Here is a 23,372-nt window from a genome sequence, read left to right as displayed (position 1 = left end):
TGGTATGAGAACTATGTTAATACATGACCGGGTAACTCTACATGTATGCAGTGTACTGATTGTTTGTGCATATTTCTGAAAGCAGTCTTATTATACTCCAGGTGCTCTCTTAATCTTGCACCAACTTCTTGCATGGATTTTCACAAGGAAGGAATTTGTTATCGTTATGATTATTTACCTTATGTTTATGTATTATTTTCTTTATATTCTTTCATGTTGTGAGCAACACTGAAGCCTACTACATGCAATGATTGCATTTGTTATTTTCCTTGGTTTATTGTATGTACTAAACTGCAATAAAAAGGTTGGTCTTTGAGTTTCTTGTGTGATGCGAATGTGTGACGTGTTCAGACATCTCTATTTTTAAGCTGTAGTTTAGGGTTAAGAAGTTACCATGACTATAAGTAACAAAAATCTGTAGAATTATTTCCATGCTGCAACGATTAAGCAGGAATTTGTGGTTTCTAAACTTCAGTATTACTGTTTCACTGTGCATGCAAAGGAAACAAAACATGGTACAAAATTGCAGTATCCTAAACCCAAGACCAAATGTTGCAGTTTGAGTTAACCAAATGCTCCAAAAAAGTATTGCCAATATTGTGCTTATTATTAATCAAGGGTTTTTTTTTTTAAATAATAAAATTGCTGATTAATTCATTATAGAAGGTTTCCAATTTTAAAAAAAATGGAGGATGGGGTTGGGTGTCATGTAGATGTGAAAAAATGGGTAAATATTACTACTAACCTGCACAGCAAACATTGAGCAGTCACAAACCCCAGTCTCTCCACTGCCAAGTTCTACAGCTAACTTAAGTATAATTCCTAAAGTGTATCCATACAAATTTAAGGGGTCTTTTGCATTCATAAAATGCACTAAGTTGAATGTACAGTAAGTCCCAATGGTGAGGTGTACATGGACTTTTAACCAACAAATTGGGTCCATGCAGGTATGTACCATCTACCTTTCCTACTCGCCTCTTCTTGAGCCCCAGTCCTCCACAGCATGTAGGTTTGCAGGTTTCCTAAGTAGTGTAACCCACAGAATAAATTAGCAATGGATTGTTATCATTTATGAGGCAAAGGACCAGTCAATACACCCGTTGTCTGCTCTTTCCTCCAATCAGATTTTTCATTAAAAATGTGAATTGGATGATGCAGATGAATAAAGGACACAGTTGGACAGGACAGAAAATGTGCCTAAATGCAGTGGAAGTTTTCTATTACTGGATTTAGAATTCCTATTATGAATTCAGAATAAAGCAGACCATAAAAACTGTAGGGAATGTGCGATAGTATGTACTTTTTCTCACGTTTTTTTCTTACCAATACCATAATACATTAAAGGTACTTGGTGGCCTGTATGCAATTCTAGCTAATCTCTGTCTGACTGTCACCTACTATCATCCCAAATTAATATTATTGAGCATTATGTAAAAGTTTTCTACATTACCTATGCCACTCTTAAGAGCTTATATACACAGACTTATTTGTGAGATGTTTTCCTTCCCTTAATAAGACAATATAAATGTAAAGGCCATTCAAAACAATGCAAATCTTTAAGCCAGAGCCGGACTGGACTACCATGATAGCAGGAAATTTCCCTGTAGGCCGCCTGCCCCGGGGCGCTTTGTGCTGTGGCTACGACCAGGGCCAATGCTGGGCGGGTGCACAGGGTGCACTGAGCCCAGGCGCGCAAACTAAGGCAGAGGGAGGGTGCTCAGGGCCGGCCCTGCCATGGGTCCTGCAAGGCAGGGGCAGCTGCGGCCTGAGTGTGAAGCTGCCTCAGAGAGGGGGGCCAGCGCCACGGGATCACACAGAGCAGAGATTTCCCACTGTGACACAGCATGAATTTGAATTAATTACCTGGCGGCCACTGTCATACGAAGTCCCACCTCCTGGGGCATGTCCGCAGCCTCTGACATCTCCTGTTTCATGTCTGCAGCCTCTGACCATCTCCTGTACCATGTCCATAGCCTCTAACCATCTCTTGTATCATGTAAGCAACCTCTCTAGTCTTTTATCATGTCTGCAGTCTCTGAGGGGGAGTCTGGAGGAGAGTCAAGAGTGGGAGTGCCGCAGGGATGGGGGCCATGGGAGAGATTAGACGTGTGGAGAAGAGACTATAGGATATAACCAGAGCCACTAAGTTGGAGCCAGCTGACTGAGCCCTGCACGTTACACCTGAGAGGAGGTCAGTGACAGCGCTGCCAGGTCAGTCTGAGGGGGGAGCGAATATAATGTGAGGGGGCACTGATATAAAGGTTATTCTTTATTTTGGCAAAATATCACTATAGCAATACATGGATTGTTCTGAAAGATTGCTCCACTGTTACCACATTTGTTCTCATATATATAAAATTATTAAAATGCATGGTTTTCCCTTTAATGAACAAGAAAATAATGACTTTATGCTGTTGGGCTGGTATAATACTGCTATGGGGCTGGTATGATATAATTTCTAGGGCTGGTTTTTATTCCCAGCCCAGCCCTGCTTTAAGCAAGTCAGAAGCAGTTCAAAGAAATTCAAGGACAAATCAAAGCAATTTTTGATTAATGGCAATACGACAAAGAGGTATCTGAAAGACAAATATGCCAATTGCTGGAGGCTAGTTTTTATGCAACCATTCGATGGCCTGTTCACCTTGACTCAGAGCATGTTTATGTAAAATGGCATATCACAAGGGGCAAGCTTAAAAATGTGCTTCTCCTTTTTTGAGCCCTTTACTGAGAACTTGTACAGTTGATATGTTTAGAGCAGTGTCGGATAGAAACACCAAGAAGCCCCTGTGCGAGACCAATTTTTGGGCCCCCTATACTGGCCAAGCAATAGTATTTGACAGCTAAATAGAAATGAGCCATGTACAGGTCTACATGAAAATGGCAGAGCTCACAGCACCTATCCATTCTACATTTAGAATAAATGTGCTCGTAATTCCCAGAGGCAAATGGTATATCAACCCCAGTTTTTAGAGGCAACTTTGGTGCATTACAGGTCAGTAAGCAGTTAAATAAAAACTAAACCTAGTGTAGTGCACCCCCTGAGGAGCCACAAGTAGAATGGGATCCCCCACCTTGCACAGCCAGGCACAACAAATCTTCACAGGCACAGAGAACAGTCTTTTTTTGCTTTTTTTTTTTTGTTTTATTGAGGGTAATAACTTGGATATACTGATGGGAAGGTTATGGGATGCCCTCTTGACTTCAACAACAACTTCAGGGACAACTTATCCTATATACAGTCTCTATATACAGCTCCTCTTCTTCACTCCAGCACACACTTGCTTGTAGAACTTAGCTGGAAACACTGAGAGTACCTGACAGGCAGGAGCCCGAGGCCCCTTAGTTGTGTAGAAGAATTTCAGTGTCCAGCTAGTATTACTCCTGTGGCTGTTGTGGAAATTTTATTAAGATACATTTAATATGTATTGTCACAGTGTCTCTCAGTATTAGTTCTCCTGCAACCCGCTCTAAAGACTGACTGACACCACTTGAGACCCATTTTAGTAGTGACAGACTGACGCCAGTTGAGAGCCGTTTTGTTAGTGAAAAGCTTCTTGCAGATGTAGAGAATTTGCAGTGTGTGGATATATCCGCCAACAATCGTCTGGGGGGGGATGTGTTCACTCTGCAAGACATTATCGGTTATGGGGGATGTACACTTGTGTGTGTCTGATCAGCATGTAGAGAGGCTATGGCGTGTTCCTGCAGATAATCTCCCATCCTCAGGAATGGTAGTATAATCCGGGAATGCATTGTTCTCTTAACAATGCAGAATAAGGTTCATGCCAACAGTAAAAATGGGAGTCTTTGGGTGCGTTATGGTCGGGGACAGTGTTCACGATTTCAAGGCCAGTCATGTGATTTTCTTTGTCTAGCTGAAGATGATGGCTTACAGAAACGGGAGGTGGGAAATACACACTGCCCCTGCACAGACATGCCCAGACCTTGTCCTAGTCATTGTTCATTGGTTGAGATTTGTATAACTCCTCTTGTTTGAAGGAATGCCTGTGCTTTATTGGCTGATTGTGAAGTTATCAAGCCTCTATTGTTAAGTACTATAAATAAACAAAACACAGAGTCTCCAGAAGGAAGTTGACCTCTGGAGCTAAGGATGTAAGGATGGTGGTCATGTCTGCTTTACTCAGGAAACAGGGGTTTACTAAGATGCATTATACCAAAAGGCTGAAAGGGCGCTTTATTAGCGTAGGAGACATGGATAACGCACAGCGTATAGTGAAATTTCCACATCAGTAATGGTGAGCCAGGATTTTATGGAGCGAACAGAACCTCCTACATACCGGATCAGGAGGGGGGAGAGTGGATCCCAGTCCAGGACATCAAACCGTTTGAAATCCTTTGTTGTCCTGAGGCAAAGGGGTTTGTTTTCTCTCTCCGCTGTGTTAGGTAGGTTCTACTTTGCGAAAGAACTAATTTTTCATCTTTTTGTATAATGGCGGGATTTTAATTGTATGTTTGTCATTGTAGATAGGTCTATTGTTTGGGATACTTATTTCCTCTATAGGACCCATTTAATACAACCTAAAATGTTTGTGTAAGTAACTGTATGTTGTGTAATAAGTTTGTGATGTATATGAGAAATAGAAATGTTTGAATTGTGATTATTACCTATGTATGGGAGATTGCATGAGTTGTGTAGATTGTTTAACTGACTCAAGACACAGATGGTTTGTATTAAAGTAATTTTGAAATGATTTTGTAGAAAGTGTTTTGAAAATGGCTGCCGCATATTCAAGTGGCCATGTGGCTGAAGGGGGAAGGATGGCTATGCATTTCTGGGACATGTTTTACAGGCAATTCTGGGCAATAGCATCAATTATAGCAGGAGGGAGGTCTTTTGTTTTGAGATGAAAAGATCATGCATGCAACCATCATTGTTTGTATTTCTCTTGTTGTCTTGTTCCTGTGGAAGCTGATGCCAGAGTTAAATATATGACCTTTCTTTGGGAACAGGAGTGTATGTTTGAGCTGTGTTATTTTGTGTTTGGTGTTGCTTTGGTATTTTTTAATGTGTTGTTTGGTTGGATAGCCTGTGTTTTAGACCTCCTATGTGCCCTAGTTAATGTAGCCTAAAGTGTTTCTCTACGGTTAAGGCGCCTTTCACACGGACGGCTATTCTGCTGCAGTTAAAAGCATAGTTTTTTTTCTGTGAAATTCAAGACACTAGGCACTGCGATCAGCTGTGGTTGCATTTAGCTGTGGTTTTCCATTTCCATAGCAACCCGACAGGGTACCGACTCATATTGAACGGGGATCCGACTTGGATCCTCGCCAATGCCAGGCACTGTTTGGTATCAATCCTGAGGGGGAACTCCACGCCAAATTTTAAATAAAAAACCGGCATGGGTTCCCCTCCAAAAGCATACCAGGCCCCTCGGTCTGGTATGGATTCCAAGGGACACCTCCTACGCCCAAAAAACGGCATGGGGGTCCCCCCAAAATCCATACCAGACCCTTATCCGAGCACGCAGCCCAGTCTGTCAGGAAAGGGGGTGGGAACAAGCGAGCGCCCCCCCTCCAGAACCGTACCAGGCCGCATGCCCTCAACATGGGGGGTTGGTGCTTTGGGGCAAGGGCGGCGCCCTGCGGCCCCCCACCCCAAAGCACCTCGTTCCCATGTTGATGAGGACAAGGGATTCTTCCTGACAACCCTGGCAGTTGGTTGTCGGGGTCTGTGGGCGGGGGCTTATCGGAATCCGGGAGCCCCCTTTAATAAGGGGCACCCCAGATCCCGGCCCCCCACCCTATGTGAATGAGTATGGGGTACATTGTACCCCTACCCATTCACCTGGGGAAAAAAGTGTCAATAAAAAAACACACCACACAGGTTTTAAAAGTAATTTATTAGGCAGCTCTGGGGGTCTTCTTCCGACTTCAGGGGTCTTCTGCCGACTTCGGGAGTCTCTCAGGCCTCTTCTCCTTCTCTCCGGTGAAATCGCCGCACTCTCTGGTTCTTCTCCGGTGCCTTCTTCCTTCTGCCGGGCTCTTCCGTTATCTTCTGCTCTTTTACCAGCGGAGAAGCCCAGTCTTCTGAGATGTCTTCTTCCCTCTTCTCTTCCAGAGATGTTGACATGACGCTCCCTCTCGCTGTAATGCCATGAGCGAGGTCCGCAACCAATTATATAGGCATGGGGCGTGGCCACCGGGAGATGTCACCCGGTGATCCCACCCCCTTATGACGTCACAGTCCCCGGGCATGATGGGACTGAATGCATTGAAAGTATTTGCACCTGCATCTTAAAGGGGTTTGAGTCTATTGCAAGGTAAAATAGAAAATGAATGCTGAAAGAAAATCTGTCTTGAGAATAATAAAAAAAATTTTTTGCAGGTATAAAGTGCCGACACATAGACAAGCCTGCAAATACCCACAGCATGTTCACAAATCCTTCTGTCACAGCCAAATCCTGGGCTATTCTGACAGACAAAAGATCATATGTTGCCAATTTCATATGTTGCCAAAGCTTGCCCATCCCTTTCTGCCTCTCATACATTCCTATGGACCAAGGAGCCTGCGTATCATAGTAAATAACTGTGGGGCTGGACTTGGGCAAACTCCAACCATACCCAAAAAGTCTGACCTTGCAGAACAAGACATGATTTGACTGTGACCAGAGATATGTCTGCACTTTATAGCGGCAGCATTTTTTTATTTTAATAACTTTTTTTAATACTTTAAGATAGTACTTGTACACATAGCAAGGTATTTTAAGCCTATATTATAAACTCACCTTACATGAATCAATGACGCCCTGTTCGTATCCTGCACAAAAGATCTTTTCAGTTAGTTTTACATCTAAATAGCTTTTTTGACATTCCATACTTGACTTCAGTGGAACCTCTGCTTTCTGCAACACATCTGCAGTAGTACCTGAATGTTATTTGAAGAAAAGCTTGATAAATGATTTTGTAAGTTAACATTTTGTAAGTTAAGTTAGATTTACAAAAGACGGCAATAAGAGCATATGAATAGATAAATGCACTAATGCTTTCTAACCAAAGGTAAGAAGAAGACACAAATAAGGAAGCTTAACCCATGTTTCCCAAACCAGTATTAAATGCTGTGTGTTCAGTACCTGGCACCAGATCCATCAAAGAAAGCCAAGAGAAAATTAGGCAGCTGACCAGAGGTGCAGGTACAACCTGTTGATCCACTGATGGGAGCTCTTAGGTAGGTAAAAGAAGCGATGGGTTAAGTGGTCAGTGTACTGTTTCAGTTGAGTATATTGACATGTGCTGAGTGTACTTGAGTGCATGAGATGGTCCAGTTTTGTATAAAGCTAGCCCTTATGTGCAGTAATGTGGTCTGACAGCAGTCTAATGACATCCACTCCATGTTAATATTATAAGGATTACCACTGTACCAGTGCTAGAAAGTTTAATTCATTCTATCTTCCAACAGGGACAGTAGTGGATTGAAAGCCTACAGGGCAAACTGGTTGCCAATCCACACCATCACCTTCCACTTTATTGTGGATGGTCAAACAGGAAAGGCTAGGACACAAGAAGAAAGAAGCTGCATTGGTTGCTAAAAGTTAAAAAATGGGCAATGAAATGTGCCTGTGGAAGAAAATATGACTAGATCGGGTTATAGAACAAGGACTGGAAGGTATAAAATGCATATGTGGGAAGAGCGTGGCTTTTGGGAGCAAAAAGGTGGATTGCACTACTGCTTATTTTGTCACTTGCCAGCCAGCAACATGTATGTACTCACATTGCTGATGGCCACTAACTATGGCAGGACTCACTGCCTGCTATCTCTGCCACAGTCAGTGCCGATAACTAGAGATGGGCCGAACACCCCCTGTATCTGTTCGTGCCAGAACTCTTGAACATCGTATAAGTTCAGATCTAAATGGCGAACCCTGTTAAAGTCTATGGGACCCGACCTTTTAAAAGAGTTTTAAAAGGACCAGTGATTTTAATGATGCTTAAAGTGAAACAATAAAAATGAAAAATTCCTTTAAATATATTGCCCTGGGGGGTCCCCTTATTCTGCATGTAAAGTGGTGCATCTGTACCCTTTATAGAACCTGCTGCAGCAAAACTGACATTTATAAAGAAAAAAAATGACATTTAAATTGATTTTCCCTGCAAGCTTTCTTTATTTTGTAAACAACAGCTTGGGGAGCCAGTCTGTATGATGAGGCCACAATTTAGTGCACTCGGAACAAGATTAGAGATTTTTTGCATACATTTTGGTGTTTCTTTGGCAGACTTTGGATGGAAATAACAAAGTTTTGCACCACAGTGAGGAAGCCTCATGTGTAGAAGCAAAATGATAGTATACTCAGGCCAAGGTTAACGATTGTTTTTGATAAAGTTCGTTGTCTTTTTCACAGACTTTGGATAGAAGTAACAGGTGTGGAAAAATTGGGCTTTGAGTGTGGGTGTTGCCTTCACAACGTAACCCTATAGAGCAGGAATCTTCAAACTACGGCTCTACAGCTGTTGCGTCACTACACATCCCATGAGACATTGTAAAACTCTGACATTCACAGACATGACTGGGCATGATGGGAATTGTAGTCCCTGAACAACTGGAGGGCCGTAGTTTGAAGACCCCTGCTATAGAGGTACTCTTTATGAAAGCAAGAATTGGCCTTGCTGTAAAAAAATTGAAATTATATGCCCAGGTCAAACAGTTGTGGAAAAATTGGTCTTTGGGTGTTTGTGGTGCCTTCACACCGTAACCCTATAAAGGTACTCTTGACGAAAGCAAGAATTGGCTGTAAAACATTGAAATGTGATGCACCTGTCAAACAGGTGCAGAAAAATTGATCCTTAGGTGTTAATTGTTCCCATGAAACTTTTACCCAAACATTACTTCAAGATAAAATCAACACCCACAAAGCTAGGCAGCCTAGACAGTCTTGCAGAGATTTGAGATCCCCAAAACACTTAATCCGCAACATTGGAATCATGGGCTTGATAGCTGCTGCTAATCCAGGACTGATTCATTTTGACAAATGTCAGTCGGTCAACAGAGTCAGTGAACAGATGCACTTTATCTGTCACAAAACCTCTGGTAGCACTGAATGCCCATTTGGAAATCATGCTGGATGCAGGGCAGCCCAGCAGCTCAATTGCATACTGGGCAGTGGTCTATTCTCATTTCTGTTTTCGCTCCTAGATAACCCTCCACCATATAATGCAGACGCTGCCAATGGGATCTTGAAGCTGACAGCCCTGGGTGTTGAGGACAAATTTTTTTTTTTAAACCATCACTTAGGCGGGCCCCTTCTCCGCCGCTCCTCCTTTGACCAACAGAAGCCTCAAAACTACCTTTTCCATGAGATTGCAACCAACAGAGTCTGGAAAGATGTTACAAAATCTCCTCTTTAAGGTGTCCTCAAGATATTTCATCCTGTACTTCCTCTGCGAGGGCAGGATTAGTTCTGACACTGTCCCCTTGTATCGGTTGTCAAGCAGGTTTGCCAAACGATAATGATCCTTCTCCTTGATACCATATATTCTCGGGTCCTTTTGCAGGCTTTGAAGAATATGGAAGCCCATGCAGTGCAAGTTTACAGAGTCCTCAGAGTCACTGATGATTTGATGATTACAGTATCTGGAACTGCCTCCTCCCAAGCCACGTACCACCCCCAAGGTTTCTGGGAACTGAAAACCATCTCTTAAGGTTTGACACATATTTTACTCTACTTCAATGCCTCCAAAACTAACAGAATCCTCCTCCCCTCCCTCTCCTCTTGTGTGTTCTGTGGAGTAGCAAGTCGAGTCCCCCCCTCCCGGATTCCAGTACAGGGTTTTCCTCGGTCCCAAATGCTACTCACAGCATGTTGTCCTCCGATGTCCGTGCAGCCTGCCAGCCCCAGAAGCAGCTTCCCCTGTGCAGAGTCCCCGCCCCCTTTCCCCTCTGCTCTCATAGATCGATGTGTATACCCAAGGGATGAGAGAGGGCTGCCGGAAGAGGAGCGCTGTCACTTGGAAATACACAAGCAGTGCCTGTGTATTTCCAAGTGACAGTAGTGAGCAGCTAGCATGCGACCAGCACCGGAGGTGGCTGAAATCCGGCGGGCAGCATGGGGCTCAAAGGGCGGGCAGTGCAGGGCCCCCCAACAATGCCAGGGCCCTGGGCAGATGCCTTTTTTGCCCCGCGGTAAAGACGGCCCTGCTGATAGCTAAGGAAAATGTTGCTGAGACCCTTATTTTTTGGCAATCTCCTACTGGTACAAAAGGGAAGGAGGGTTGCCAAAATCACATACAGCTGTTGTAAAGCATAAAGCCTGCTAAATATATATGCAGATCTCAACTTTTCCCTATAAAAGTGGACTTTGACCCAATTGTTTACCCCCGCCTGATCCTCCCTATTGATCAGCTTGGTACTATTACATCAAAGCACGAATGGGAAGGCTTCAGAGAAGAGGGGAATAGGGACATGCTTACCTTTAGCTGTCCATGTGTCTAAATCTACTAAACATTTTTGCTTTCAGTTTTTACTCAAGATGACCTTTGCTTATGTATTATTTTCTGCCATGTACTCAGATTGATTAACCTACATTGTTAGAAGTTTCTCTTTAAAGTAAACCATTAACAAGGCTATGGACGTTAGTGATCTCATATCCCCAAAGCATATCTAAATGGAACGAAAATCTAACATATTGCAGCTTACCAGTCCCTAGATGTGGTGGGTGCACACATTTTATAATTTTAAGCCTTTTTTCCTTTATTTTTACTTGGTGATCCTGCCAACATACTTCCAGTCCCAGTCCCCCATACTATATCTATGCAAGAGCATTATTATCAGTTGTCACTCCAGGACAGGAAGTGTGTTAGGACTACAGAATACCTTCCCCTAACCTTTTCTCCATAACAGAGAGGATGTTTTCTGTAGTCCACAGAGAGAAGTGAAAACAGTGCTAACAGTGCAGCAAAGGCAGAGTGTACGGGAAGTTATCAACTGGATTTCTGTCAGGATCAACAGGTTTTTTTTTACACTTATGAAACAGATATAACAACATGCATTCAAAGGTATACATACAGTAGTTAACAGAAAATATGAGTTAATTATTAGAGTTTACATTCATTTTAACTAGCAGTAAATGTGCTTTACTGCAAGCATTTACTCACCTATGCACTTTCATTGTGGCATTGTGGAAAAAGTCATCTAAGTTTAGAGCAGAAGCACAGAAGTTGTCCCAAGTCATTTTCTGAGGCAGCTCAGCTCCCCTGCTCCTCCCTCCCAGCAGTGACTTGGCATCCCTCCATCGTTCTATTCTCTAAAAACTGGTGGCCCTCCAGCTGTTACGGATCTACAAGTCCCATGAAGCATTCCAAGGCTGACAGTTACAAGCATGTCCCCACAGGCAGAGGCATGATGGGACTTGTAGTTCCGCAACAGCTGGAGGGCCGCCAGTTTGACACCCCTTTAATGTGAACACTGTCAGAAACCATGAATCAGACTGAGACAGAAGTTAAATCACACTTGTTTAAGATTAATAAAATAAAAGGTAAACAGAGTAAACATAGTCAAAACATAGCCAGAGTTCAGAAACCGGAAAGGCTAGTCAGACAAGCCAAAACATTAGGAAGCCAGAAGGGATGTCAGCCAAGCAAGTCTTTAACAGGAACACAGGATTGCGTCTCTAGAGATGTGACCAAGGTGAAGGCAGAGATCATCTGGACTGGACGGCTTAAGTAGGCAGGACCGACAAGCAGGATCATCAACAGGTGAGCCAGTGTGGAGAGATAGGAGCTGGCAATTAGACGACAGCTGAGCGGCCAGCTCAGAGAAGGGAGGGATGGGCCCAGCCCAGACACTATCCCCTCCTCAATGACCCCTCCCCCTCAGAGGACCACCAGGCTTGAGGGGAAAATGTCTATGGAAATCACCGTGGAGGACAGGGGCGTGTACATCCGAGGATGGGACAAAAGAGCGTTCCTCTGGACTGTACCCTTTCCAATGCACCAGGTACTGTATTTGCCCACGAAACCTACGGGAATCAACAATGGACTGTACTTCATACTCCGCATGGTTCTCAACCTGAACAGGGTGAGGATGTGGCACTGAGGTGGTAAAGCGGTTGCAGACCAAAGGTTTTAATAAGGAGACATGAAATACATTTGAAATACGCATGTTAGAAAGAAGGTCTAATGCGTAAGCCACTGGGTTAATCCTGCGAAGAATATGGAAAGGCCCAATAAACTGAGGTACAAACTTCATTGAGGGAACACGAAGTTGGAGGTTGCGAGATGACAGCCAGACCCTGTCCCCAACCTGGTAGGAAGGCACGGGCAGGCATCTGCGGTCAGAATGGAGTCTGTACCTATCATTAGCATGTCGCAAAGGCTCCTGGGCTTGTGCCCAAGTGGAACGAAGACCACAGAGATGCTCCTCTAATGCAGGAATACTCTGCGGAACAAAACAGCCAGGCAACATGGAAAGTTGGAAACCATAGTTCGCCATAAACGGGGACAATCGGGAAGCAGAATTCAAGGCACTATTGTGAGCAAACTCTGCCCACAGTAATAGGTCTGACCAGTTGTTATGATGGTCAGAAATATAGCAATGTAGGAATTGCTCCAAGGATTGATTGGCTCGTTCTGCCGCCCCATTAGACTGTGGGTGATACGCAGAGCAGAAAGCAAGCTGAATTCCCAACTGTGCACAAAAGGCTCGCCAGAACCAGGACACAAACTGCCTACCCTTACCCCTAAGTGGAATATGAGACATTTTTGAGAGACTGTCAACCATCATAAGGATAACTGTGTTGCCCTGGGAGTTGGGTAACTCCACAATGAAATCCATAGACAGGTGGGTCCGGGCCTCTCTCCATTTGGTATGGGTTGTAGGAGACCCACTGGAAGGTGTCGTGGAGTCTTAATCTGAGCACACACGGAACAGGCAGCTACGAAGGCGGTTACATCAGCACATAAATTAGGCCACCAGAGTTGTTGGGAAATGGCCCTAAAAAGTTGATTCTTCCCAGGGTGGCCAGCAGCCTTGGGAGAATAGTAAGTATGGAGTACGGTATGAAGACACTCTGGGACAAAGCAGTGGTCACAAGGTTTCTCAGGAGGAGCATGGACCCGTGCAGCAAGAATTTTGTCACCCAAAGGAGAAGTGAGACTGGTGCGAACTGTAGCCAGAATACGATCAGTAGGAATCACAGGAACCGGAACCGACTCCATCTTGGAAGTGGAGGAAAATTGTCGTGACCAAGCGTCAGCCCTTACATTTTTAGTACTGGGTAAGAATGAGACAATGTAATTGAAACTTGACAAGAAAAGAGCCCATCGCGCCCTTCTGGGAGAGAGGCGTTTAGCCTCAGACAAGAATGTGAGATTCTTATGGTCAGTTAGAAAGAGAACCGGCACAGTGGTACCTTTGAGGAAATGTCTCCATTCTTTCAGGGCTAAAATGATCACTAACAGCTCTCTGTCACCAATCTCATAATTGCACTCTGCAGGTGACAATTTCTTGGAAAAGTAGCCACAAGGATGCATAGCGCTCTCAGAGGTAGGACATTGAGACAGAAGGGTTCCAACTCCAGTCTCAGAAGCATCAACCTCAAGGAGAAAAGGTAACGTAGGATCAGGATGTGCCAACACAGGAGCAGAAACAAAGACAGCCTTGAGAATCTCAAAGACCTTAATGGACTCCAGAGACCAACTCTGTGGGTTACCGTCCTTTCTGGTCATATCAGTCAGGGGCTTGACCAGAGACGAGAAGTTACGAATAAACTTCCGATAATAGTTGGCAAAGTCAAGAAAACGCTGCAGAGGACATAAACCCACGGGTCGGGTCCACTGTAGGACTGCTGAAAGTTTCTCTGGGTCCATCAAAAAAACAGCAGTGGAAATGACATAACCCAGGAATTTAACCTGTTCATGATGGAATTCACACTTCTCCAATTTACAATAGAGATTGTTCTCTCTTAGTTTCTGAAGCACAGGACAAATATCTGTGTGGTGGCTCTCCAGGGACTTGGAAAATATGAGTGAATAATAGGGGGATGGTAGTTGTGCTGTGAAAGGAAGGGGATGAAGGGAAAGGGGAGGGGACTAGACTAAAGTGCATGTGACAAACATGCCAGGTGACCTAAAAAACAATAGAAAGTCAATAAACCGAGAATAAGGGAGAAAACGCTGACATGTGCATATATTAAACACAATGAGAATACCACTAAATGGTGTATAAAGAAAAAATGCTGACATAAAGCAACAAGGAAGATGAATTACATGACATAACAATGAACAGTGCACATGAATATAAAAGGCAACCAAGCCAACATAAAATAACAAAGGTGATAATTACAATATGTGAAATGTGTGAGTGAAAAAAAATCAACACACTGGGTGCATGAATAAACAAATGCATAAATGATTATATATATAATAGTCCCGGTGATAAGTGTTGTAAAAAACCAAACCACTTAGCAACTAGCAAGTAGATCAAAAACATGAGAAGGAACTCAGCATGACAAAATATATATATATATATAATGGCGAATAAAATATGAAAAAAAGTCCCGCCACCAAATGTGACACTTCTGAGTGACAATCCAAAGACACAATGGTATAAGTGAAAGGAGGGGAGTGATCTTCAGTGGGAACACCTCCATGTCCGCAGGCCCCTTACCTTACAGCTGTAAGGTATACAGCATATATATTTGAAGCCCAGTAGATGGTAAAGTCCAAAAAATGCAGCAGATGGTGTAGCTCACAGGTGCGATATGTGATATGCAGAGAAAGACAAGATAAACAGCATATGGTGTGATACCATTTGATGTTTAAGAACACAGGAGGAAAGGCAGGATGAGGGGGAGAGAGGGGGGGTTGCACTCACTTGTGACCAATGAGCGCAAGCCTCAACCCACGAGCGCCGAGCTCGTATATTCCCAGCTGCTGGCCAAGGACCCTCCAACGTCTCTCGCCTCCTGTTGCTCACCACTCGTCATAAAACGTATAAACAGTGCAGTATCGAAACAAAAAAGCTGCACATAGCGTGATCCCGTATGATAACACTTTATTACACAAACTAAAATGTCATAAACTTACAAAAGATGACAGCTGGGGGGTAAAAACTCCGCGAGCGCCGTGCTCGTCACAATAGCTGTTGTGTGGCAGCGTCCCGTGCTCCTAACGCGTGTCATCATATCACATGACTTCTTTTAAATGGTCCCCGTGTAATAGACGCACGGCGAACCGGAGAACGCTATAGTAAATAGTATAGTCAGCACCTGGCGGCCATTTACCCAGGGCTTCCTATACATATGGGCAATATGACAGAGTGATTTTATAAACGCAGCCAATATAATGATCCTGCTGGGAAGAGGGACCACAGACATCACAAGTCTCATGAATCAGAGACTTATGGCGAGGATGCAATGTTAAAAGAAAGAAATATAAAAATAGATGTATATAAAAAAGATGTATATAAAAACGATATATATAAAAAACGCTCCAGTGTATAGAGCAGGAAACAAATCACATCGGGAAGGAGTGATAACCTGGCTATTAAAAAAACAGAATACATTTATTAATCTTTAAAACATAATAAGAATACTAAATTTAAAAAGGGGTAAAAAAATATATAGCAAAGTTATATATGGGTGTAGAAAACTCATCACTCCCATACAGGTGTTATGCTCTAGTGAAAAATATAAAATCGCATGAAGCATAAAAAATAACAAAAAATAGTATATTCAAAAAACATAGGGAAAACTAGTATGGAAACAGGAGCTCGGGAGGTGTCACACACCAACTGGGCCAAAAATAATATAATGTACAGGTAAAAAGCACTTGTGCAAACAGACAAACTCAAGACTGAAATATGAGAGAATAGAACCAAGTCATAGACAAGGAAAAAATATTCAAAAACAGATAAATGAATAAACTCAATATAATATGGTACTATAAAACGATATAGGAGAGTAGGACCCAATCCTGGGCAGGGGAAGGAAAGAACATAGGGAAGGGGGGCGGAGGAGATATAGCTAAAAGTCGCTTATGAAGCAATTTAAGTCAAACTCGATGTTGAGTCCCTTTGGGGCCAAGGTGTCTAAGGAGAATATCTATTTAGACTCTAATTTGCTTAAAATCCTCACTTTATGCCCCCCTCGCCATGGTTTGGTGTAAGGTTCGATACCCCAAAATTTCAAATGCCTAGGATCTCTATTGTGATATTTATCGAAATGCCTAGAGACATTGTGTTTGTCAAAGCCATTTTTTATATTTTGAACATGCTCCTTAATGCGGATTCTTAATACTCTTTTGGTGCGGCCCACGTATTGGAGGCCACAACTGCACTCCAATACATAGACAGCCCCTTCAGTGTTGCATCCAATGAACTCGTTAATATTGAATTTGGTGCCATTGCTATTAGATTGAAATGAGAATACTTTTTGATTCGGATGTTTAGTTCGAGTACAGGCGTAGCAGCATTTACAAGGATAAAACTCTTTGCCAGTGAAAAAATAAAAAAGTTTTTTGGGGGGATCAATCACGCTTTTGACCAGTCGATCTCTCAAGGTGGAAGCTCTTTTGTAAATAAATTTAGGTTTCTCTGGTAGTAGTTCTCCCAGGCCTTTATCTGATTTGAGGATATGCCAATGGCGGGATATAATGCTCTCAATCTTTTTATATTGAAAATTATAGTCTAAGACTAAGGGGAATTGGTCCAGTTGACAGGTGGGTATTTTATCCTCAAGTAGTTCCTGTCTTTGCATCCGTCCTACCTCTATTATTTGATCGTTTATAAACTCCTGATCATGGTGTCCGTTTATGAAGCAGTGATCAGCGGTGATCCCAAGGATCGCCGCTGATCACAGTCCATAAACAGTTTATGAAACAGTGATAATCGGGGGAGAACATGTTTGAACTTGTTCTCCCGCCGATTATCTCTACACACGGAGAATCCTCATTGAATGACACAGAAAGGGCCAGTTTATGAAGCGGTGATCTCACTGCTTCACTGGCGATCTGAGTCAGAATTCACACTCCCAGGTTCACCAGCTCAGAGGTGGTGAATCGGGGAGTGAAGAGGAAATCTGGGGGGATCTGAGGGGGAAGGAGGAAGATTTTTAACTTCCTTATGCCTCGTTCAGACCCCCCAACACTGTAAGCATGTCCCCCTGTCATATTTATGTGTATACATATATATACATATATACATATAATGTGTATATGTATATATATATATATATAATGTATGTGTATATACATGTATATATAATGTGTGTGTGTATACATATGTATATAATGTAGGGGGACTCATTATTTTATTAACAGTAATTCACGCCGTCTGTTCGTGTATTGAGCGGTGATAATTTATCACTGCTTAATAAACTGACATCTCTGTATTTCTGGTGCTGTAATCTCGTAAAGTCTCACGAGATTCCAGTATCAGGAGCCGTTCTCCACTGTTGAAAGCATTTGTAGATCTCTTCACTCCTCCAAAGGTGAAGCGATCTACAAAGCTTCATAAACTGGCACACAGAGGAGAAAAATCTTCACTGTAAATGCCGGAGATCGAAGCAGTGAATAGATTTCACTGCTTCATAAACGGACACCCATATCCTTTATCTATGAACCTCATTCCAATCGACTTTGCCTGCGCTTCAAAGTCTTCCTCTAAAGTGCAGTTGCGTCGTAGTCGCATTATCTGGCCTTTAGGGATATTAAATAGCCAATTTCTGTGATGGCAACTGCTTAAAGGCAAGTAGCTATTACGATCAACATTCTTGAAGAAGGTCTTGGTGATATATTGGTTGTTAATGCATGTGATCTCCAAATCTAGGAATGCGATAGACTGTTCTTCAATTTGCCAAGTCAATACAATATTGTTGGTATTGTTGTTCAGTTTAAGAAAAAATGACGTTAAAAGATCTCTTTCACCCTCTCATAAAATAAAAATTTCATCAATATATCTTTTAAACATCAGAAGCTCTTTAGGGGGCTCTAAAAACACCATTTCTTCTTCCCATTGGGACATGGACAGTCCTGCTACGCTCGGGGCGAATTTCGCCCCCATAGCTACTCCTGTTTTCTGGTGGTAGAATTGTTTAGAATACCAGAAATGGCTATGTTTTAAGCAAAAGTCTAAACACTTAATGAGAAATTTCCTTTGATACAGAGGAAGCTTGGTGAATTTTCTCAGACCATGGGGTATGGTGGTGTAAAGAGATGACACGTCTGTTGTAGCCATCCAGATAGTACCAGTGTCATTTCTCCCATTCAATATCTGGAGCATTTGCTTTGTATCTCTCAGATAGGCTTTCGTGCTTTGTACTGCGGGCTGGAGGTACTTGTCAATATACTCTCCCAATCTTGCTGTAATCGATTCTATACCATTGACGATTGGTCTAAAAGGAGGGTCAATTTTATCCTTATGGATTTTAGGCAATGCATAGATAATTGGTGTTCTGCACGCCTCAGGAACCAGGTATTTGGCTTCCTTTTTATTTAGTATACTTTTTTCAAGACCCAATTGGACTATTTGTTCTAGTTCTTTCTTCCATTTAAATGTAGGATTATTGGGGAGTGCAGCGTATGTACTCTGATCTCTTAATAACTTCAGCATGCCATTGTGATATTGTTCAGTGGTTAGAATTACAATGCCGCCACCTTTATCTGAAGGCCTGATAACAAGGTTCTTTCTTTTAGTAAGCTTTTGAATTCCAGTACGTATCACTCTAGGTTCTTCTCTCTTTTTGTATGTAAGGTTCTTGATTTCTTCCATAACCAGGTCCTTGAATACCTCTATATGGGTGTTATTCTTGGGTTTGGGGTTATAGGTAGATTTGTTCCTCAAATTACTATGTACTACTGGATCTTTTTGCACAGCAATGATGTTGATGGGTTTGTCCAACAGATATTTTTTAATGTTTAATTTTCTTACATATTTCTGAATGCTAATGTATGTTTCAAATTTGTTCAAATTCTTTACAGGTGCATATTTAAGTCCTTTATCCAGCACCGTCAATTCTTCCTGAGTTAATGGTATGTCTGTGAGGTTAAAAATGCCTTCTCCTATGTTTCCCTTTTCCTTTTGTTTTCTCTTTCCTCCTCTGCAACCTCTTTTTTTGTTGGACTTTTTTTCTTCTTTGTTTCTTCTATTCTTCTTGGGGGATGGTGTTCCATTCCTCTCTCTAAAAAAGATCCATTATGACCATATACATATTGATGGTCATAATGGTATCTTGCATCTCTATCTGGGTCTTGAAGATCTCTCAGAGGGGCATAGTAATTGGAAGTATGAATAGGGCTGCGTTCCCTAGGCCTGTAGGTTGCATATGGTGGTCCTCTTTCTTCCCGGAAATCATAATGATGGTTTGGGCCCGGGCTTCTGTCACGGGGCCTATAATAGTTGTATTGCCCATAATGATTATCCCTTGTTTCATAGTGTGTTTGGGGATACGCTGGATGTCTGTCTTGTCTATATGGTTTTTGTGGTGGTCTTCTTACATCTCTAGGTGCATTTTGAGGTTTTGTCCAGTAAAGTCTCCTGTTATTGTTTCTTATATCCATGTTGTGGAGTATGTGGTGGATAGAAGGGCTGTCTCTGGGTGTTGTGCGGGGTATTGTACTAGGATGTCTATGTCTAGTATCAGGGTATTTCGAAGGGTCATCTCTAGGGGTATAATTACTCGACTGTTTCTGGGGGGTACCTGCCCTAGATGGTCTAAGTATGGGTGACAGGTCTACTTGACCCGGATTGATTTTGACCATCTTTTCTGGGGTGGGAATAGCTGGGAATATTCGAGCTCAGCGCTCGTGGGTTGAGGCTTGCGCTCATTGGTCACAAGTGAGTGCAACCCCCCCTCTCTCCCCCTTATCCTGCCTTTCCTCCTGTGTTCTTAAACATCAAACGGTATCACACCATATGCTGTTTATCTTGTCTTTCTCTGCATATCACATACCGCACCTGTGAGCTACACCATCTGCTGCATTTTTTGGACTTTACCATCTACTGGGCTTCAAATATATATGCTGTATACCTTACAGCTGTAAGGTAAGGGGCCTGCGGACACGGAGGTGTTCCCACTGAAGATCACTCCCCTCCTTTCACTTATACCATTGTGTCTTTGGATTGTCACTCAGAAGTGTCACATTTGGTGGCGGGACTTTTTTTCATATTTTATTCGCCATTATATATATATATATATATTTTTTGTCATGCTGAGTTCCTTCTCATGTTTTTGATCTACTTGCTAGTTGCTAAGTGGTTTGGTTTTTTTACAACACTTATCACCGGGACTATTATATATATAATCATTTATGCATTTGTTTATTCATGCACCCAGTGTGTTGATTTTTTTTCACTCACACATTTCACATATTGTAATTATCACCTTTGTTATTTTATGTTGGCTTGTTTGCCTTTTATATTCATGTGCACTGTTCATTGTTATGTCATGTAATTCATCTTCCTTGTTGCTTTATGTCAGCATTTTTTCTTTATACACCATTTAGTGGTATTCTCATTGTGTTTATTATATGCACATGTCAGCGTTTTCTCCCTTATTCTCGGTTTATTGACTTTCTATTGTTTTTTAGGTCACCTGGCATCTTTGTCACATGCACTTTAGTCTAGTCCCCTCCCCTTTCCCTTCATCCCCTTCCTTTCACAGCGCAACTACCATCCCCCTATTATTCACTATTGTTTTGTCTGTTTGGAGCAGTCTTTCAGGTGTTGCAGCAGTGTCCCCTTGTTAGTATAGGAGTCCGCTAGCAGCGCAGGAGTTCTTTCTATTGTTTTTGGAAAATATGAAGATATTGTCATGATAAACCTCCACACATAACTGCAACAAATCTCGGAGGACATCGTTAATAAATTCCTGGAAAACTGCAGAGGATTTAAAAAGGCCAAAAGGCATTACGAGGCTTTCATAATGGCCTGTTCTGGAATTAACCACTTGCCGCCCGCCCTAGTACATATTGACGGCGGCAAAGTGGTTTGATAATCCTGATCGGACGTCATATGACGAGATCAGGACTATCCGCTATTGCGCGCCCCCGTGGGCGCGCACCACGGCGATCGGGGATGACACTTGTCCCTCGGACACAGCGCATCCCAGATCAGGGTAAACAGTCAATGAAATGGCTGTTTACCCATGTGATCGGCTGTGTCCAATCACAGCCGGTCACCTGTCATAACAAATCAGGCACGCGCAATGCGCCAATCGGAGAAGGCGAGTGTCCCTCGGACACAGCGCATCTCCGATCAGGGTAAACAGCCAATGACATGGCTGTTTACCCATGTGATCGGCTGTGTCCAATCACAGCCGGTCACAAGTATAAACACTGTGGCGGTTTCCAGGGATCTCTCCTTCTCTCTCCTCACACACCGATCGTGTGAGGAGAGAGAAGGAGAGATCTGATCAGTGAGTAAAACACTATTTCTACATCTGTTCTATAGTCTACTGTCTGCACAACATGAACCCCCCCCTCATCAATAAAGAGAACCTGTCAAAGCCCATCAGGATCTGTCACAGCCCATCAGGATCTGTCACAGCCCATCAGAACCTGTCACAGCCCATCAGGATCTGTCACAGCCCATCAGAACCTGTCACAGCCCATCAGAACCTGTCACAGCCCGTCATCGGTACCGTTATCAGCACCGGTACCGCCATCAGCACCGCCATCAGCACTGCCACCGCCATCAGCACTGCCACCGCCATCAGCACCGCAACCGCCATCAGCACCGCCACCAGCACCGCCACCGCCATCAGCACCGCCACTGCCATCAGCACCGCCATTGGCACCATCTGGATCTGACAGCCCATCTGTCACACAGGCCGCCATCAGTACCTTTAACAGTACCGCTGATAGTACTGCCATCGGTAACATCTGAATCTGACAGCCCATCTGTCATAGCCCATCTGTCACACAGGCCCGCCATCACTACCATCGCACAATCCCGTCATAAGTACCGCCAAAAGTACCACCATCATGTCCCAAAGAGTTTATACACCTGAGGCGGCATATAACATCCTTGCCATGTCGGATGATGAGAGCAGCGGGGAGCTCTCATTATCCAATTCTGGTTCGGAATACGAGCCAGTGGAGAGTAGCGCATCGGAGTCCGAGTCAGCGGAGGAAACCGCCCCTCCTAAAAGAGTAAGGAGATCAGGACCGAGATCAGAAAACCTGCCTACCACCAGCAGCGCCAGACCCCAGGAAGAGGAGCCCAGTACCAGTACTGGAATTGCACATCCAGCCCAAAGAATCCGGGCCCAGTCCTACCTTCCCGATGCCCTGGCAAACCCCTTATGGTTGCCTGCCAACTCAGGATCCGCTACAATCCCCCCTTACACTGCACAGCCAGGTGTGCAGCTGAACACTTCGAATTTTTCATATTTGGACTATTTCCATTTGTTTTTCCCAGAAGATTTGTTGCAGTACATGGTGGACCAAACAAATCTCTATGCAGAGCAGTTTATTGCTGCCAACCCCAGTTCGTCCTACGCCCGTATGTTCCAATGGCGACGTCTCACACTAGACGAATTCAAATTGTTCTTGGGCCTTACTTTTAATATGGGGTTTACGAAGAAAAACGAACTGCATGCCTACTGGTCCACCCACCCCATCCACAACATGCCCCTATATTCTTCTGTTATGTCCAGGACACGGTACGATATGATAACGCGTTTCCTACATTTCAATGATAATTCGCAGTGCCCTCCCCAAGATCATCCCAACCACGACAAATTATATAAGCTTCGCCCCCTAATAAATTCTTTTACCAAACGATTTTCTGAAGTCTTTATCCCTGACCAAAATATTTGTGTAGACGAATCCCTTATCCACTTTACTGGCCGGCTGAATATCAAACAGTATATCCCAAGTAAGAGAGCCAGGTACGGAGTGAAATTGAACAAATTATGTGACCAAGCCACTGGTTACGTGTACTCATTTCGCATTTATGAGGGAAAAGACTCCGAGCTCCAGCCCCCTGAGTGCCCCACATACATAGGAACCAGTGGTAAAATTGTGTGGGACCTTGCATACCCCCTGTTCAAAAATGGTTACCATGTATATGTAGATAATTACTACAGCAGCCTGCCCCTTTTCCGTCACCTGTATCGTGAAAAAACCCTGGCCTGCGGAACCTTCTGAAAAAATAGGAAGGGCTTCCCACAGAACTTACTTTCAAAACGGCTACAAAAGGGGGAAGCCACATTCATGAGGAATGAGGAGGTGTTGGCCATGAAGTGGCGGGACAAGAAGGATGTTCACATGATGACTACCATTCACAATGACACCTTGGTGGAGGTTCAGAGAAGATGTGGCCCCGTAGTAAAGCCTGAATGTGTCCATGACTACAATCTGTATATGGGGGGGGTGGATTTAAATGATCAGATGCTGCAACCATATTTATCAACCCGCAAGTC

General features: G+C 43.3%; 1 protein-coding gene across 1 annotated transcript in view; it reads right to left on the bottom strand.

Annotated features, from left to right (window-relative positions):
• The window catches only part of LOC141114200 (plasma kallikrein-like), a 228,882-nt gene that overhangs the window by 20,121 nt on the left and 185,389 nt on the right, over window positions 1-23,372 (bottom strand). Inside the window, exon 14 of the mRNA XM_073607743.1 lies at window positions 6,747-6,886. Within this exon, the coding sequence (XP_073463844.1) occupies window positions 6,747-6,886 (140 nt within the window). The remainder of the gene's footprint in view (window positions 1-6,746; window positions 6,887-23,372) is intronic.

The sequence above is a fragment of the Aquarana catesbeiana genome, linkage group LG01, assembly GCF_042186555.1.
Source record: "Aquarana catesbeiana isolate 2022-GZ linkage group LG01, ASM4218655v1, whole genome shotgun sequence".
NCBI classification, from domain to species: Eukaryota; Metazoa; Chordata; class Amphibia; order Anura; family Ranidae; genus Aquarana; species Aquarana catesbeiana.
This window is presented reverse-complemented; position numbering and strand designations above follow the sequence as displayed.